Source organism: Balearica regulorum, chromosome 2, assembly GCF_011004875.1.
Source record: "Balearica regulorum gibbericeps isolate bBalReg1 chromosome 2, bBalReg1.pri, whole genome shotgun sequence".
In the NCBI taxonomy this organism is placed as follows: Eukaryota; Metazoa; Chordata; class Aves; order Gruiformes; family Gruidae; genus Balearica; species Balearica regulorum.
Genome location: NC_046185.1, coordinates 54,764,844 through 54,783,147, shown reverse-complemented (window position 1 = coordinate 54,783,147; position 18,304 = coordinate 54,764,844). Strand labels below are relative to the sequence as shown.

At 41.2% G+C, this 18,304-nt stretch overlaps 1 protein-coding gene across 50 annotated transcripts in view; it reads left to right on the top strand.

The window, feature by feature from the left end:
- The window catches only part of EPB41L3 (erythrocyte membrane protein band 4.1 like 3), a 145,439-nt gene extending 135,242 nt beyond the window's left edge, over positions 1 to 10,197 (top strand). For 16 of the 50 annotated variants that reach the window (XM_075744361.1, XM_075744346.1, XM_075744363.1 and 13 more), the window contains 10 exons: positions 930 to 1,004; positions 1,420 to 1,521; positions 2,251 to 2,979; positions 3,503 to 3,625; positions 4,146 to 4,550; positions 5,599 to 5,730; positions 6,176 to 6,274; positions 7,385 to 7,465; positions 7,730 to 7,846; positions 9,108 to 9,629. In XM_075744361.1, the coding sequence (XP_075600476.1) occupies positions 930 to 1,004; positions 1,420 to 1,521; positions 2,251 to 2,979; positions 3,503 to 3,625; positions 4,146 to 4,550; positions 5,599 to 5,730; positions 6,176 to 6,274; positions 7,385 to 7,465; positions 7,730 to 7,840 (1,857 nt within the window). In that variant the 3' untranslated portion in view covers positions 7,841 to 7,846; positions 9,108 to 9,629. Of the gene's footprint in view, positions 1 to 929; positions 1,005 to 1,419; positions 1,522 to 2,250; positions 2,980 to 3,502; positions 3,626 to 4,145; positions 4,551 to 5,598; positions 5,731 to 6,175; positions 6,275 to 7,384; positions 7,466 to 7,729; positions 7,847 to 9,107 lie in introns of all 50 variants that reach the window. The other 34 variants (XM_075744372.1, XM_075744393.1, XM_075744392.1 and 31 more) reach the window with 9 other exon arrangements.
- The last annotated feature ends 8,107 nt before the right edge of the window (positions 10,198 to 18,304 follow it).

The window sequence follows — 18,304 nt, the reverse complement described above, 5'->3', positions numbered from 1 at the left end:
GTTTTCAATATCTGCCATAACGGTGCCCAGATAGCTGCAGAACATGAAAGTTATCATATTAACAAACTCCTTGACAATGTTTAGTCTGACCTAGACTAGATTAAACCAACACTTAAGAAATAAAGAAGTTATGCATCTCATTGCAGTCAGGCAGATGAGCCGTTTCTCCCTTTCTCAAGTTTCTAGAAGTTTTGTATCTTTCTTTAAACGTGTACCTTTCTTCTTGAGAACATGGAATACACATATTTAAAACGGTACGCTAGGAATGGTGCTTTAGGAAATTGAGCTTCACCAGCATTTAAAACTGTCCCAGTTTTTCAAGTTGCGGAGATACTCTTCTCCTTCTCACAGCATTGGGAAGGCAGAGAGGAGATAAAGGTGAGGAGGATTTTTGGTGTCACATTATAGAGGATAATACAGCAACGGTTAGCTTCCTGCATGGGACCAAGACTCCGAGACCTCTTATACCTGTAAGGAGAAAAGGAAAGCCGAAACCTTTGCAGGGCACGCCTGCTGCCTGCTTCAACGGGGAAGGCTGCAAACTCGGGAAAGAGCTGAGCCCAGGGTGAAGGTGGAGGGGCATGTTCTAGGCTAGTGATGGAAGCCATGGAAGTTGGCACCAGGCACGGTTAAATGAGTGATATAAGATGAAATGAACATAGTGCGTCCACACCTGGTGTTACTCAATTTGCCGTTTTCCCTGCTATGCAAACGATATGCTTGTATCTCCTTTGCATTTGTCACAGAGAGACACTGATTTCACTTCTTACTGGAAACCTCTTTGCTGTAAAATTATTCTGTGTAATTCTGTTTCCTAATTTACCATGCAATTAATAGTTTCTAGAGTAGAGAAATATGATGAGCTATTGTAAAGTATAGTGGACTTTATACCCTCCATTTACTAAAACCATTTATTCCCCCGACATTAGACCAAAGAAGAAAGAGAAAAATCAGAAAAGCTCATAATTTTGCAGAAGGGAGGTACTACATTCCTTGAATTGCAGGTAAAAACAAATAATGCTTTCTTGAAATGCAGTCAGCTAGGCTGGCAATGATTTATTATTTTATTATATTTTTTTCCTTTCCAAGCCCCGCTTTTTTTTTTATTTATTATTATTATTTCCTAAGTTCCAGAGAGAGATGTAATCTGGGGCCCAAATTCTGAGGAATGAGTCCCTTCCAGAGCTTATGGCTTCCTAATAGAGACTGATATCTCTGCTAGTTAGAAATCTACTTGCACGGTGCTGTTTGTGGGTGCTGTTTGCAGTTGTGCATGCATTTCCAGCATAAGCCTCACTGAGAACGTTATGGTGAATGGGGCACTTCTGTCATTAGAATTCATTTCCTTTATACTGTCAAGTAAATTTAGATTATGCTGAGTGATGGTGAACTTTGTATTCTTATTGGTTTTTCTATTAGCCAAGTGTGATAGAGAAGAAGCTGCAGGAAGGAGAATCTGCTGGCACTTTGGTTACTTCTCATCAAATCATTATCCAGAAAAGTATCCCATCATCCCTAGAGGTTATTTTTAATTCATTCGATTTTAAACTACCACATTTGCTTAGTTAAATACAGAAGTTACAGTCTTAAAGTCAAATACCTGGATGCTGATTGCATAGTCAAAACAAATCGCATAGCGTATTTGCATAAGGAGGAAAAAAGATGCTGCATTAAGTTCCCCTCGGAATCTGTAGTAGTATGGCGTTTACCGTGTTGTACTGCTCAGTTTAAACAAACCTGAAGGGGGTTGATGTTGTTCTAGTGGAAATGAGGAAATTCAGCTACGTACAAGTGCGTATTATTCTAAAACCTCATCAACACTGTGTTTGTGACAACTGGGGAACAGTTGAATGGGCTTACTTGCCCCATTTTTATAATTTGTTTTTGACTGCAGCATTATGAACCGTTGCGATATATGATTTTTAACCTCAGGATTATTCCAATCATCGCTTTAAATGATGCACTAAAATGCTGCTCTGCTTCAAATTAATACAGAAATAGTGTGGCAAAAGTAATGTTTTGTGTCCACATTCTGTGGGCCTCTAAGGGGAGGGAATATGCAAGGAAATCATCCTTTGCCTAAGGTGATTCTGTTTGTTTGGTAACTGCTCTAAGAGGTACAAAGGTAAAAGTTATTATATGCTTTCAGAAGAGGCAGCATTGCTTTCTAAAAATCTTCATACTTTAGTGCTCCTGAAGTACAGATAAACCTTCAGATATTCTAATTTAGCTTTTATATCTCAAATATAGGGCACTGAGGATTGGGTTATTATAGACAAAATACCCTCTGAGGTAGTTGATGATGAATCGAAAAAAAATCTGGCATACAAAGTAGTGACTGTGAGCAGTAAAACTGCCTTTCCACCTGAGATATTAAAATCCAGTACCATTCTAATGCAGAGCTTTGAGGACTTGGAAAGTGAAATACAATCCAAAGAGGAGAATAAGCAGAAAATGTTCACCCTAGGAAAGTCCTATGATACCGTATCCGGGAAAATTGTAACCATGACAAGTAAAGCTAAAGAGGGTGAGAAAGCAGTACAGCCTTCAGTAGAAGCTTTGCAAAAAATGGCAAGGGAAGTGCAAGAATCTGTGAAAATCATTCCGGTAGCGGCCGAGTATGAAATCCTCGAGCCTGTCACTGATGAGAAAGCCAGGCGGGGATCCGACGTGCAGAGCACGAAAAGAAAGCTGTCCGACTCTCTGACACCCATAAAGGAAGCAGAATCTCAGTTGCAAAGTCCTGAAGAGGAGAGTTTGAAAAAGACCCTAAAGACGGACCAGGATTTGCAGTTACATGGTACACTGGGAAGCTTGCAGCTTGGCAAAGCAGAAAAACACCTTGGCAGTGAAGCTGTAAAAGCGGGGGCATTTGCCCGGAGAGATAAGAGCCTGTCTGAGTGGAGATATTCCAGAGAACAGCCATTTACCATTGCTACTGCTCACTATGTTACCGAGTCGTCGGCATCAAAAGTAGTGGTAACAAGTGGCTTTGACTTCGTGCCACGGTTTAAAGATTAAAGCATGACGTCTTTTAGGCAATCCCCTCACACCACCCTACCTTTTGGTTCTCTTGCTGCCTGGCTTTATGTTGACAGCAGCCAACCCGGCTTATTTTTTTTCCCCTCATACTTTGAATCCGTCCCACAGTCTGAAGCAGACATTATATAAGGCTTTCAGCCTTTCCGGTTTATTTAAAGATCCATGTTACTGAAATGTAGTATTGCTGCTGTGGCTTGTTAATAAAAGGAGAAAAAAGGTTTGCTTGAACCAGCAAAATGCCAACGCTAACAACTATGCTTCCTAACTATTGCTTACTACAGCCATTATGAATTTGCTCTGATTTATTTTCCCATTCTCTTCCTGTTTCCAACCTCTCCGTGCCCCCGCAACCTTCTCTCCCTTTCCTCCGTCTCTGCCTCCGGTTTTGGCAATTAATATGTCTGTGCATGCGGGTCTGCCTTTCTTCTGTGTATGACTCTACATTTCTTTGTCTATTTAGACTAAACAGTCCACCAGTGAAAAAACCTTGGATGGTTCAGATATCTTCAGTTTAATAGAGTCCGCCAGAAAACCGACTGAGTTCATAGGAGGGGTTACCTCTACTTCACATAGCTGGGCTCAGGTGGCCGTTTGATTCCCTCCATCAACGTTATAACCACACACCAATTATTTTTGCTTTTCTTTCGTTTCCTGTTTTTATGCATAACTCGGAACCTGTATAACTAACGCATGTATTGGTGTGCCTTTTCCTTTGTTACAATAGACAACAATAGAAACTTCACTGAAAAGAAAAAAAACCTCACAAAACACAAGTTTTCTCTCATTTCACTTTATTTTGGTCATTTTGCAGGGTGCTGTATTTTGCCTTTATAAAACTCACGCAAAAATACTGACGAGAAAAACACTGACCTTTCTCTCTGCTTTTAAAAATTGTGATTCTGGCTTTGTTTTTCATTTCTACTATTCTGATAACGTCCTGAGAATGAAAATCCATGCAACGTGAGAGAAATAAATTGGCAAAATGTAATACCCATTTTTTTATTTATGTTCGCAGTACATTATTCCAAGGAGCTGTTGCAAGTAGCGTTGTCTGCTTCTGACGCTGAGGGGGTTTTTTTTGTTTTCTTTCTCCTTCCTCGCAGAGAATAGACACGACGACAACTCAGGAGATAACTTCCAGTGAAATGAAGCAAGCAGTTCAGCCACATCAGGATACAGTGAAGAAGGTTGTACAGGAGACTGTGGTTATCGAGGAGAGACACGGCACGGATGTGCATGCGAGCGGGGAGCCTGCTAAAGTGGCCGGACTTGTGCTGGATGCCCAGGCTGAGGCAGTGTCGGCGGTGGCTGCTGGCGTGAAAGGGAAGGAGGGTTCTGCTGGGACTGAGGGGGCGAAGGAGGAAAAAAGGGAAGAGGCTGGGAAAGCCCTCGCCAAACAGGAAGGAGTCGCTGCTGCTGCTGCTGCTGCTGCTTCGTGTGAGCAAGCGGAGGAGCACAGTACGACAGCCCACCTTTCAGAGTCTTTGGAAAGAAAACCTCATTTTGAGGTAACTCGTTACTAAATCGGCCGCGTCTGTGCTGAATTGTGAATGTAGGCAATAGTGGGCTAAGTTAATTCCTGTCATGGAAAGTAAGGCGTACCAAGTTTGTATGGTTGCATCTTTACAGCGAACAGTTTGTTTCTCCTCTTATTTCCTCCTTGCGTGGCAGCTGCAAGGCTTGTTGCTGGTTTCCATCGTTGACAAAATGCCATGCATGTTTTACCTAAAAGCGCTTTTCATGCTATAGAGAAATACCTAATTTGATGGTATTTCATGCAATGGATAAGAAGAATTCAACTGGCATTCTCTTTGGGAAAGTCCATCAAGATTGGCAAAGTTCACGTGTCCTCAAAGACAGAAAATATACTGTTTTTTCCACGCTTGGTACAATTGTAAATAAGTGTCCTGTGTCTTAACCAACCCAGGTTCCTTATCTTAGCCCCGTTAGCAGAATTTCAAGAATTGTTTTGCAGAGGAGTTTAAAAAACTTGTTCTTGCTCTTTTTTTCTGAGAGCTGAATGGAAGACTAAGCCCGACCAGGATTTGTTCTCTTGTCATTTTAAGAAAACGTAGAATCCCAGAATAGTTGAGGTTAGAAGAAACATCTCAAGGTCATCTGCTCCAATCCTCCCTGCTCAAGCAGGGCCACCCAGAGCCAGTTGCCCAGCACCGTGTCCAGAAAGCATTTGAACATCTCTAAGGTTGGACACTCCAGAACCTCCCTGGGCAACCTGCTCGGTCACCCTCAGAGTCAAAAAGTGTTTCCTGATGTTCAGAGGGAACCTCGTGTATTTCAGGTTGTGCCCATTGCCTCTTGTAGTGTTTAGATCTTTTCTGAAGTTTGTTTTCATAAAATCCAGGATAGTGCTAAGTGTTGCCAGCATTATATACGTGTATGTACCACTGTAATGAAGAGAATTTTCTCTTTTTTTTTTAAGAGCACTTTTTAGTTGTTCCCTCTCCTTTTCCCAAGCAAAACCAAAAAAAAAAAAAAAGTTCTGAGAAGTCCATAAGCTTTGCTAAATGTTCCAATTCCTTTTTTTTGTTTACACAGTCACCAGTTGTGAAGACTGAGACTATCAGTTTCAGTAGCGTTTCTGCTGGTGGGGAAAACCTTGAAATTTCAACAAAGGAAGTGCCAGTAGTCCATACAGAAACAAAAACCATTACATATGAGTCTTCTCAGGTAAGAAATTCTGCAAAAGCCAGGGTCTAATTTAACATGCCCTTAAGGAACCCATGTTTCTTCACCCATCTTTAAGTGTGTGCCTTAGTGTAAACTCTTCTAAGTTGTTCAAGTATTAAATATTAGAATGAGGAGGATGTACATAAGAATAGCTTACCTGAGGGTGACTCTCACATCCTGATGTAGGGCCTTTCGAGAACATTGATGAAACTGCAGATTTCAAAGCCCCAGCTTCTCATCTGTCCTTCCAGAAGTGAATGGAGTCTCCAGATGCAGAGAGAAATACTGACAAATACCGATCACCCTCATAGCAGTTATTTCCCTACAACTAGATACTCACTTTATGAAGAACTGTAGAAATAGGGAAGTTCAGCCAGTCCAGTTCTTGCCTCCCTGTGCTGAGGAGCACGTTTTCAATGACTGGTTTTCTCTTCTGGTTCCCTAGGTGGATTGCAGTGCTGACTCAGAACCAGGTGTATTGATGAGTGCACAAACTATCACCTCCGAAACCACCAGCACTACAACCACTACACATATCACCAAAGTGAGTCCTCAGAAAACAGGGAATTTTTTTTTTTTCTAGAAGGGTGTATGTTTTCTTAACTTCAATTCTATCATTTATTTTAAAACGTGGACACATGCTTATACTCTTTGGACAAAATCCTGTCTGTTTTGGGTACCTGTCTTCATTCACCTGTCTTTGGCTATATGGCCTTCACTAATGCATCATCCAAGGACTTGACAAGAGTCCTGAGAGTCATAAGCCCTTAGGGTATGTCTATGCAAGCACAAAATCTTGCTGTGCAGAGACACTTGAGTTAACTGCAAATACTGTCTGGAACTGGAAGCGGTGTAGCCACGTTGGCATCGTATGGTAGCCAGGAAGGCATAATTTGCCTGAGCGTAAGGCTCCATTGATACGACTGTACTGCCTTTGAGTCCTGAGCTATTATCCCTGCACGGCATTGAAAGCACATAGTAAACCTGTGTCATGTAGTCATAACAGGACATTCAGTCTCGGACGCCAGAGTTGCTTTGCTTGGTGGTACGCTAAGGAACTTGCCCACAGCCAGACCAAAAGCTCGTGGTTGCACAGACAAATGATGTTGGGTCTTCAGTGTTCCAAGATAGCATCTAAATAACAGTTCCTCCGTAAACAGAAACCCTCTTAGGGCTACGACAGCTCTCCTGCCAATATTGACTGAGGACAGGATTTCATCTTTCTGCAGAGAAGTGCACCCTTCAGTAGATGAGCTATACAAAGGCTGTACCACCCTATATGTCCTTCTGAAGCCTGCAGTCAGACTTAACTAGGTCTTAATATGAACTGTCTGTATGGCCACTCTTTTCTTCATGGGATGAATTCACCATAAATACCTGCCATTTTTGACAGGCAGATATCTCTCCTGACACGTGTGCAGATTGACTAGAATCACAAAATTATCTCTGTAGGAAGGATCTCTGTAGGTCATCTACTCCATTTGGAGCAGGCAAACTTCAGAGCTGCTCTGGTTGCAGTTCAGTCAACTGTGTGTGTGTGCTCTTTGAGATAGTTCAGTCCAGTCCCGTCTGGGTTCTTGCACTGATCATTCTCTGGATGAGTAGCGGCACTCTTTGAGTAAGTTACTGACATGCATTTGTCCCTCCCATCTAGACTGTGAAAGGAGGCATCTCAGAGACAAGAATTGAAAAACGAATAGTCATCACAGGAGATGCAGATATTGATCATGATCAGGTAAAATCTATGAACTGCTAAAGGCTACCCTGAAGATTGCCAAAGAGAACGTTTCTAAACATTGCTTTAAAAGATTCTATTCATACTGGCATGCCTTAAATTAAACTGGATTAGTAGTTAAATCAGTGATGGTATATTTCATATTTTAATCATTTTCCTCATTTGTAAAATGTGTAATATCTCATGAATCTCTCCACCTTGCTACTGATCATGCATGTTCCACCTCCTTTTTGTTTTTGCCCTTCTGTGGTTTCCTTGGGATAGGCGCTGGCTCAGGCAATTAAAGAAGCCAAAGAGCAGCACCCTGACATGTCAGTGACCAAAGTAGTGGTACATAAAGAGACAGAAATCACACCAGAAGATGGAGAGGATTGACCCCAGGTAAGAGGACTAGATGATTTTCCTAGGCATTTACTGGGCTGGCATGTTGCAAAGGTTGTTTTCCTACCATAATTCACCTCTAACTCTTTGCTTTCTCTCACTGGCATTTGCGAAGTTGCCTTTGTGCTGGTTATCAGTTCTGGTATTGGAATGTCATCACATTCAGCGCTAAACATCTCTCTTCATTTAATGGTGCCAGCTGGAGAAAGAGAAACTGCTCATTTGCTTTTGTTGACTCTCTGGAAAGTCCTCATTGTCCATGCTTTGATATAGTCTAATTTTCTAATTCTGAAGTTCAAAAAAAAAAAATCTGTTGTCTGCTTTTATATCATTTAAGAACAAAAATAATTTGTTCTTAAAGGTATGCATTTTGTTTAAAAATGCCAAGGGAAAAACCTACAGCTGCTTTTTAAGTGTCCCGTGCAGATATGTTACAAGTTAAGCTTTAAGTCCTAACTTGCAGAGAGATACAGTCCAATTTGCTTTTGATTTTTCTTTTATACCCAGTGAATTAGTGTGTCGGTATTTGGATGTCTGGCTTTCTTGTATTTGAAAGAACATTTCATGTTTTAAAGCAGCATTGTGTATCAGGATGAGATGATAATGCAGCTTTTCTTGTGTCAAGCTTGTTTTTCAGTAAAGGCATGCTCTCCAATTGTGGCTGGCCAAACAAACATCTTAATACTACTATATTTATTCTGTGTGCAAAAACTTGTCATGCATACTAACCTGCTATGCAAAAGCCATTAATGCCAGCACCGTTGCACAAATTGCTTTGAATGCTGTATGCAGAAGGGGAAAAAAAAGCTGCTTGTCTGATTTGTTTCAATCGATAGCAGCATTTTATTCTTAAAACAGTATGTATTCCCTAGCACTTTGTGTAAGTAACAGAGTGTGACGCACAGCACCTTTTGAAGCTGTTTTGCTCTCCTGGTTTTGGATATACAGACCCTAAAAACACCTGAATTTCAGAATCTGTTATTTATTTGGAAGATGGAACCAGTCACTGAGGAGTGAGTAGCTGTGATTCTTGTGGTATTCTGCTAATTGTTTCAGAGACAATGCAATGTGGCTTGCTTAAAGGTCTATTGATGTCACTAATTCTTTCCATTGGCGTCAGTGGACTTTGGATTTGGGCCAAGTTGCTTATGCTGGGATGATGCAGTTTTCAAATAGCTTCTGTTACAGGAACAAATTGACAAAATGTCTTTTGCAAGAGAGCAGTTGCTTCAAATAATTAACTCGGTTCTCTTTCCTGCAGGAATAACCTAGATTCCGTATGAATCCAGACATGCACACCGGTAGGAATACGAGAGCCTATACGGAGTCTCAGTTCCAACCTGACTGACTTGTATCTGTCTATGGAAAATTTCAGTACAGAAGAATTGATCTTGACCGTTAATAAAGAAACTGGCAGAGACACCTTCCCATAGAAAGCAATCTGAATCAGCAGCAGTTAAACAATATTGCATGAAGCAACGATAAAATTACAGAAAAGCAGCATTTTTAATTTTCTTAAAATGTCTAAGTTTTCAGCTATACCTGCACGTTCATAAACAATATAAACAGTGATCTCATGTAACACATAAACAGTTCATGCCTTTCACAGTTTATGAAAGTCTAAACAAATTAAAATTTGTTAGGTGGCAAGCCTTTTGTTTACAGATATTGTAAATGAAGATTACCCCCAAAATGCTAGAAGCTGTATAGGTACTGTGTTTAATGTTTTACCACACATTAGATGTGCCAATAACACAGTTTATTCAGTAAACAACTTGAATCTTATATTTGTTTCATCTGGTTTTATTACTGCCCGATAAACGATGACAAAACTTTACTCTCATCAAAATATTTAAACGCTTACAAAGTGTGCTTTGTATACCTGACTGAATACCTTATGAGGTAGTAATGGTTTTAGTATATTAACTTTAACGATTTTTGTCAACATTGTTCAGAGTCAGCTTCCAGTCACCCTTCACAGATCCTAACCTTGTAAATTATATGTAGTTATTTTGGAGAAAAAAAAATCTGTATTTTACTTAGTTTGCAGCATTAGAAAATTATTAATCTGAAATAACCGTGATGGTTTTCTATTGATTTCCCTTTTGTTCTCAGAGGAAAAAAAAGGAAAAAAAAAAAAAGAAAAAGTTCTATTTGAGAATCTGGTCAGCATTTACTATCTAGTTCAGAGTCAAGCCTTAACCTGTACAGAACGTCCACTGAAAACTCGTTAGTGTCCAGCTATAATACCCACCGAAGGGATAGCGTCCATTACACTGTCAGCTGCATCACAACACATGGTGAATGTATGTTTCTGCATAGTGAAATAAAAGTGGTAAATGCATCCAAAATCGTATTGTTCTGTGTCTAAAAGCACCTAGTGTTTTTTTTAATATGCAAAACGTTAAGTTAATATTTGTCAGACACCACAGGTTTTCCTTGTCTGCACAGTAGACACGTTTTGTCTTCAGCGGCTGACACTGCGCTGTGCAGACAGTTGGAGGTAGCGGAGCATCCGCAGGGATGACAGTGCTCGCCTTTGGGCAAACGACGTTTGCAAAGGAAAAGGAGTGTTTGGTTCCTCGCTTTTCTCTGGTTGTGTACTGTTTTCACGGAGGCTAAATGAAAGGTTTTGTGGTTGCTTTGAAAGTAAAGGCCAGTAGCGCTTGATCCAGATCCACTCTCTTTTTGTACTTTTGCTCTGAAACATGGATAAAATTCTCTCTTTAACGCAGTACTTTTACTTATCTGTTCCTTTTTCTCCTTTGCTGCATCTCGTTGACGCTCCCCTGGTAGTTCAAGAGAAATTTGTAACAGTTAATTCACCCTTAAATCTACGTTTCCTTGCAGGATTGAAAGAAATGGCTACAAGCAGACTTTTCAGGACATAAAGGGCCAAATTTGCCCATCGTTGTTTACACGGGGCCCCCTCACACTGAAGTCAATGGATTTGGCTTCAGTGGAGAGCAGGATTTGACCCAGTGACTTGTTAATAAATGTTTATTTTCTTAATTTAGAAAGAAAAAATAGTATATATAGAGAGAATAACCTGTAGATAATAATTAAAAGTAATATCCCAAGGCTTTTAAAGCTTTGCCCTTAGCCTCTAAAACCTCTTCCTTCCACCAGCCATTCTTCATGCCTTTAATCCAGAGTGCTAACTATGTAACAGCTCCTCCTGCCGCCATCATTGCTCACCTCTCGCCTAATGACCAACGCAAAGATTACGGTCTGTTGTGATCTTTGATTGACCTCTCCTCCTCCTAGTCCTTCAGAAGAGCATCCATGTTCCCAGCCCTCTCGGTGACGGTAGGCTCAGCTTTCTGGTGCTGCCAGCGCCCGGCGGCAGCCGGGGGTGGAGGAGGTACTCGCCCTGTGTCTCAGCAGGCGACATACCAGGTTCTCGCTACTGCATCAGGAGTTTGAAAATAGACTCTGAAGCCATATTGATCTTCCCTCAGGTGCCCCTTATGTTGTCAGCTAAGAAACAGCATTTGTATTACCTCAGAGAGACGCGAGGCGATTGCACAGCCTTCTCTCCAGAGTTAGCGTTATATTTTAGCATGGCTTGAGGAGATTGTACTTTGGTGATACCACGCAGTATGTACGCTGTCTAAAGATATTGTATCTTGAGAAGTTAGTCTCCTTGGAAAGGACGCTCACAGCTAAGATACAGCATATGCAGAATATGAGGAGATGAGAGTGGACAGGCAAGGACATCTCAGTGCCACTGTTGGCAGTAGACCCTTGTTTGGGGGATGGTTCCTGGGAGCGATAGTTTTGGTTTTTTGTTAGAAACTGTTTCTTGGGTTGTCTGCCTAATGCTGTGCCACATGAAATAAAGAACACCTGCCTGTTTCTACCAACCATCTTTTGTCTCTGTCTCTTCTCATTTATTGTTGGTCTTTGTCCGGCTTCTCAATGTAAAGCAGCTTATAAAACAAACCATCAAATAGCACGTTACTTGAAGGCACCATTACCAACACCACAGACCCCAGTACAGGAGACAGCCTCACTTGTTACATCTGGAGTCCCAGCCCCGCGAGAACTGGCTGCTCTGCACCATTGAGGAAAGGGACCAGGATGGCCAGGCAGGGCCTTGCACACCAGGCAAGAGCGGGCGTAGCAAGCCATTGCAGCAGTTGTGACCATTACAGGTGCAGAAAGAATGAATACATTGCCTTGGTATTTTTAAGGCTATTTGCAATCAGTTAACACTTATCCCTCTGAATTATTTTAAGGCCGTTTCATCACAAATGGCAAGTAATAGTGTTCTGTGCTCAAGCATTTTAAAAAAATTTGAATGGGCTTCTAAATCCAGATACTAGGTCAAAGTGAGGGTTTAACAGTTTAGTCTTCTTTTTTCCCAGAGCAGACTTAGGGAGCTGGTGAGATGATGTGGCTCACCTGTACAACAATTTGTATCTGCTGGAATTACAGTTCCTTATAAATAGTTCTTCATGGCAAATAAATTGAACGTTGAGTCCAGGCTTCAGTTTGGCAAACACCCTGGCAAATCTTGCTGCAGATTTCTTGCCTTAACCCAAAATAGTTCTGTCAGTTAAGATCACGAGGCCCATTTACAAGCTTCACCTTTACATCTTCCCTCTTCACAAGGAATAAGGGTGAGATAAAGAAATGTGTTGCCCTTTTTTATACAGGGGCAGTAATGGTCCAGGTTCTGCAGAGCTAGGAATTTAACCTTAATTTTTAATCATTTTTCCTAGTCTGCCTATTAGAAGTTTGTGATGTGCCTGAGGCAATGCTGAGATTGGTTGCATGATTTATTTTTTAATGTTTGTTGAACACACCAGCAGCACATACTATATAATCTGTTGCTCAAAGAAAATCCTGTTCAGTCAACCATATTTGATCAAAATGGCTGGCATCATTTTTATATTGTTAGTTACCATACAGTTAGAGACACTACACAAAAACTATCTCAAATGAACAAAGTTCAAACAAAGGAAACCCAATTATCATTTGACTTTAGCTATTTCAAAGCATTAAGAAGAGAAGTGGTGGTGTTCAAGGTACATATGTTTCAAACTACAGCTCACTGTCTTGAAAACTGAACTCAGCTCTTGTATATTGTTAACTTTAAGGAAAATCCTTAATTGGGCAATTTCCCATTCCCAAGTCTTAGATCCACTTTCTCCATCAAGTGGTGTTAAGACCAAAGTCTTCTTAAACAGTGTCTGGGGCAGGGTGAACATGAAGAAATGCTTCCTGTGACAACAGGAGCTGAACTGCATCTCCTGAAGTCCTGTATAGACCCCAAGGTATAGTGGTGGTTTGAGGTACTATGGATGGACTAATGGATGAATATGAGAAACACTCCACGCTTTTTTAAAGAAAGAGGAAATGAAGCACTTTTCTTAAATCTGTAGATTCAAAAGGTGCTATCAGTCTTACGCTGCAAATGATGGTTTGCTGTATCTTTTGTCGTTAGCGTTACGCCACATCATGGAAGAGGTTGGTCAGGGTTCCCTTGGAGCAGCACAGAATGCCAGCTTTCCTAATAAAAACTTGGTCATGCACTCAAGTAGGCTGTTATGCATCTTTTAGTTCTGTCTCAAATAGGGATTTAGGTTTAAATAAACAATGAGGCATATTGCTGTTAGTTTTTATATAAAAATGTTTTCCACAAATTACTGTATTCATTAACTGAAATCAGATTATTCTATTATATCTTGGAAATACTGGTAGCCCTTGTTCGCACCCTAAATTACTCTGGTTTATATGACATTTGATTCCCTCCACTCTTTTTTCTGTCTCCCATTCAACAGCAGTCCTGCTTCTCAGCTGGAACTAATGGCTGCTGTAAAGACTCTAAGCAGCCAAACTTCAAAAATCTCAGTCAAGTTGCTTCCTTCATCTCAAGCTCCCAAATGGAGCTATAACCTCCATAAATCAATGACCTCACTCTTGCAGCTGAAGTGACCATCACTCACTGTAAGTAGGATTAATGGCCTGTCTTTGAGAAAGACTATAGTGGCATAGAGGGAAAAAGAAAAACAGTACTGACACTAGAAATTATTTTCATTTTTAAACACATTTGAATTTTATCTGTACAGTCTATCATCAGCTCTGTTTTCTCCAGTACAGAACTTATTTAAGAAGCTTTCATTCTTGTCTCTTTTTTTGTCCAGAGTTTACTAGGAATTTCTTTTTAATTTTCTAGAAGTATCTTTCCCGTCTGCTTCTGTGGTAAGGTATACCATGGCTCTTAACTCCTGCACACAACCAAAGCTCGTGCGATGATGTCAACTAATCTGAACTGCAAAACGCAGATCCCAGAACGTGTGGAGCTTTGGAGCTGCCTGAATTGCAACCCAGAGCGGCGTGTTTCCACACCAGTCCTGCCTTACGGTGCACATGTTTCTGTTAAGTACTGGGCATGTGTTCTTTGGTGGATAATCCTGGGTGACTATAGTCAAAGATACAATATTAGACAAAACACATTAAAGGTCTCAGGGAAAGTCGTATCATAAATTGTACAACAACTTGGAAAGAAAAAAATGAAAGCAATATATCTGAAAGTACAAAAGCAAATCAAGAAACCTTCAAAGCCTCTTCAAGTAGGGAGAGTCCAGCTAATACGATGTTCGGTCTTTCCTTAAATCAAAAGTGCTACTAGCACAGATACCCTTCCTCGAAGGATTTATGAGGTTGTTTTTCGGATGTATTGGTTTTCTGGCCAAAGTCAGTTGATGAATTTGGCATATGAAAGCTTCTAAAGACATTTATATTCCTTTAGTCTAATCTTCAATCCATATACAACTTAGACAAATGGGATCTTGTTATATTGTCACAGAAGTGTTGACAGTTTCACCAGTCATCCTTAGAGCTCCAAAATCCCAGGCTACTAGATAGATAGATAAATACACACACATACATGTTCCCACAGAACATTATTTGTTCTAACAGTATTTCTGTGATATCATCCTTGAATATGCATTAAACAATGGATTTTTTTTCTTTTGTTTTTCCAATCAAAATGCCATCTGGGATTGACATGTCACAAGATTTTTTTCCCTGCAATCGGATGCAATATGTCAGCATAAATACTTTTTGTCATGTCGATCTATAAAAGTGAATATATAACATGAAATCACTGCAACATGTGGCCTGCCATCACAGAAATAAAGGTCTGTCTTGATTATCTCCATGAGGTGGTCCTGTGACAAGGAAGCTTCTGCAAACTCTGAGAAGACAGCCTGCAGTAGTGGCTTATCCCACCATGTCACAGTTATTTTAAATTCGCTTTGTCCCTTTTTGCTTTTTTTCCTGTCCTCCACCTTAACCTATTTGTGTTTCATCTGTCAGGCTCCTCTCTTCTGCACCTTCTCTCCTTTCCAACTTTTCTCTGGGCTTTTGAGCAGACTGCATCTACGGCTTCTCTTTCTGTTGATTCTGCTGTTCCATCTTATCCTCCCTACAAACCTTCTTTAAAGTCTTGCTAATTCTTTCTGTCCTGCATCTTCCTCACTCATCCTTAACAACTTCAACTCCTACAATGATTATACATCCAACCCTTAAGTGCATATTTCTTTGCTTTCATATGTCTCTTCAAACTTCAGCCTCAGTTCATTTTTCTCATCACTGGTGTCTTTCCCATGACTGTTTTTATCAATCAGTACTCTCTTTGATTATTTTTTTTTATAGCCACTTTCTCCCTCTTCAGCCATCATCTGATCTCTTTCAGCATCAGCCCATTCTCTCTCACATTGCCACTTGGCCCTTTCATGTTTTCTGGTCCATTGGCTTTGATGGGTTGTCATCTGCTTTCAGCCCTTCCGCACCCCAGCCCTAGTTTCTCTGCTCCTCTTTCTGACCTGTCACTTTCCATTCAGGATGGAAATCCTGTAGATAGTTTTCCGTCAGTAGAATAGACATTCTTTTCTCTAACGATGTTAAACAACGCTCTTCTACTGACTAAACACTCCCTGATTATATGTGTTGGTGTATTTGTACTGAAACGATGCATCACCATTATTTCTTCAGTCATGCCACTAAGCTTTCCTTCAGTGCATTTAATGCTGCACTCACACAAAAGTCTGAGTGGTTGTAGGAGGAGCAAAAGACAGCACAAGAGAGACAAGCAGAGCAAAAGTTCTACCGTAGCTTTGTGGATGACGGCAACCTTGGCTGACACCCTGCATTTTCCATCTGTGTTGTCGAGTACATCAATCACTCCAGCAATTACAGCTAATGGCTGTTGGGACAACAGTAGCACAAGTTGGCTCCCTACCCACATTTTATCATTATATGCCCTTGTCTGGCCAGAAATATAAGTACGTCGTGGAGAGCTGATTCCAGTTTCTCCAGTGAAGTGGGTTACTCTCCTATTGACAACTAACCCTGCAGTATCAGAAAAGCCACCTGGTGCCGTGGCAGGCCAAAACCCATTGCTCTACTGATTTGGAACAAGGGTTTTTTGTTATAGGAAACCTAATTGGGGAAAAAAAAAAATGCTGGTGATGGGCAAAAACCCACATAAACACCCTACCAGCTGCATTAACAGAATTCCTCCCACAGCAGCAGCATTGTTCACACATTACGGCAGGAAAAATCAATTCCTATGACTGCTTGGGGGCTGATCAGATGTCCTCCCTCACCTGAGGTACTTACTAAAGGAGGGTTAACTTCACCTGAGGCTGATGGTTGGACCTTCCTCCAAGGATGGAGAAAATAGGAAAGATATAGAGGAGATAAATTCAGAGAAGAAATAAAAAGTGTTCTCTTCATTATGTATGATGGGATTTATTTGTGAGCCTGGGGAAGATGATGTGACTGAAAGATACGGTAGGTGGTAATAGTTCAGGATCAATAAAGCTGCTTCTTATGACTGAGTCTCAGTAAACAGACTTTGCTATAATGTCAAATTTTGTGCTGTATCTATAGCATTAGTTTGTGCTTCTTTAAGGCAAAAATGATGGTGGGAGGGTTAGAAAAATCTTGTGGTTATTAATAAGAGAACTATCATGTGGGAAAAAGAAAACCTGCAGATAGATGCAAGGAAAATAAGGGAGTAGTGTTGCAGTACTGGGTACTTCAAGGTGGTACAATCAATAGCTAAGTAGGTTTTGTGAAACTTTTTTTTTTTTTTTTTAATACAATGAGGGTACAGAGTGTCATGGGGTACAGTGTGTCATGGTTTAACCCAGCTGGCAGCTAAAACAATCACACAGCCATTTGGTCACTACCCCACCATAGTGGGATGGGGAAAGAGAATCAAAAAGAAAAAGTTGAAACTCAATGGGTTGAGATTAAGACAGTTTAATAGGACAGAAAAGGAAGATAATAATATCTATAAAAGAATATACAAAACAAGTCATGCACAGCGCAATTGCTTACCACCTGGAACCAATGCTCAGCTAGTTTCTGAACCATGCTGTCTCCTGGACAGTTCCCCCAGTTATATACAGAGCATGACATCATATGGTATGCAATATCCCTTGGGCCAGTCTGGGTCAGCTGTCCTGGCTGTGTCCTCTCCCAGCTTCTTGGGCATCCCTCGCCTTCTCATTGGCAGGGCAGTGTGAGAAGCTGAAAAGTCCTTGACTGCTTGGCAACAACTAAAAACATCAGTGTGTTATCAACATTGTTCTCATCTTAAATCCAAAACACAGCACTACACCACCTGCTAGCAATAAATTAACTCTATCCCAGCCAAAATAAGGACACAGTGCTAATTGAGAGAACACAACCTATTTGTCTAAGTGACTTGGTAAAATACTAAATCAGCCGAAACATTGTACTGCAGGAGTAATAAAATATAGAATCACAGAATCATAGAATGGTTTGGGTCAGAAAGGACTTCAAAGACCATCTAGCTCCAACCCCCCTGCCATGGGCAGGGACACCCGCCACTAGATCACCTTGCCCAAAGCCCCATCCAACCTGGCCTTGAACACTTCCAGGGAGGGGGCATCCACAACCTCTCTGGGCAACCTGTTCCAGTGCCTCACCACCCTCACAGTAAAGAATTTTTTCCTAATATCTCATCTAAATCTCCCCTCCTTCAGTTTAAGGCCATTACCCCTTTTTCTGTCACTACTTGCCCTTGTAAACAGTCCCTCACCAGCTTTCCTGTAGGCCCCTTCAGGTACTATAAGGCTGCTATAAGGTCTCCCTGGAGCCTTCTCTTCTCCAGGCTGAAGAACCCCAACTCCCTCAGCCTGTCCTCATAGGAGAGGTGCTCCAGCCCTCTGATCAGCTTCATGGCCTCCTCTGGACTCGCTCCAACAGCTCCATGTCTTTCCTGTACTGGGGGCCTCAGAGCTGGACACAGTACTCCAGGTGGGGTCTCAGGAGAGTGGAGTAGAAGGGGAGAATCACCTCCCTTGACCTGCTGGTCATGCCTCTTTTGATGCAGCCCAGGACACGGTTGGCTTTCTGGGCTGCAAGCGCACGTTGCCAGCTCATGTTGAGCTTCTTGTCCACCAACACCCC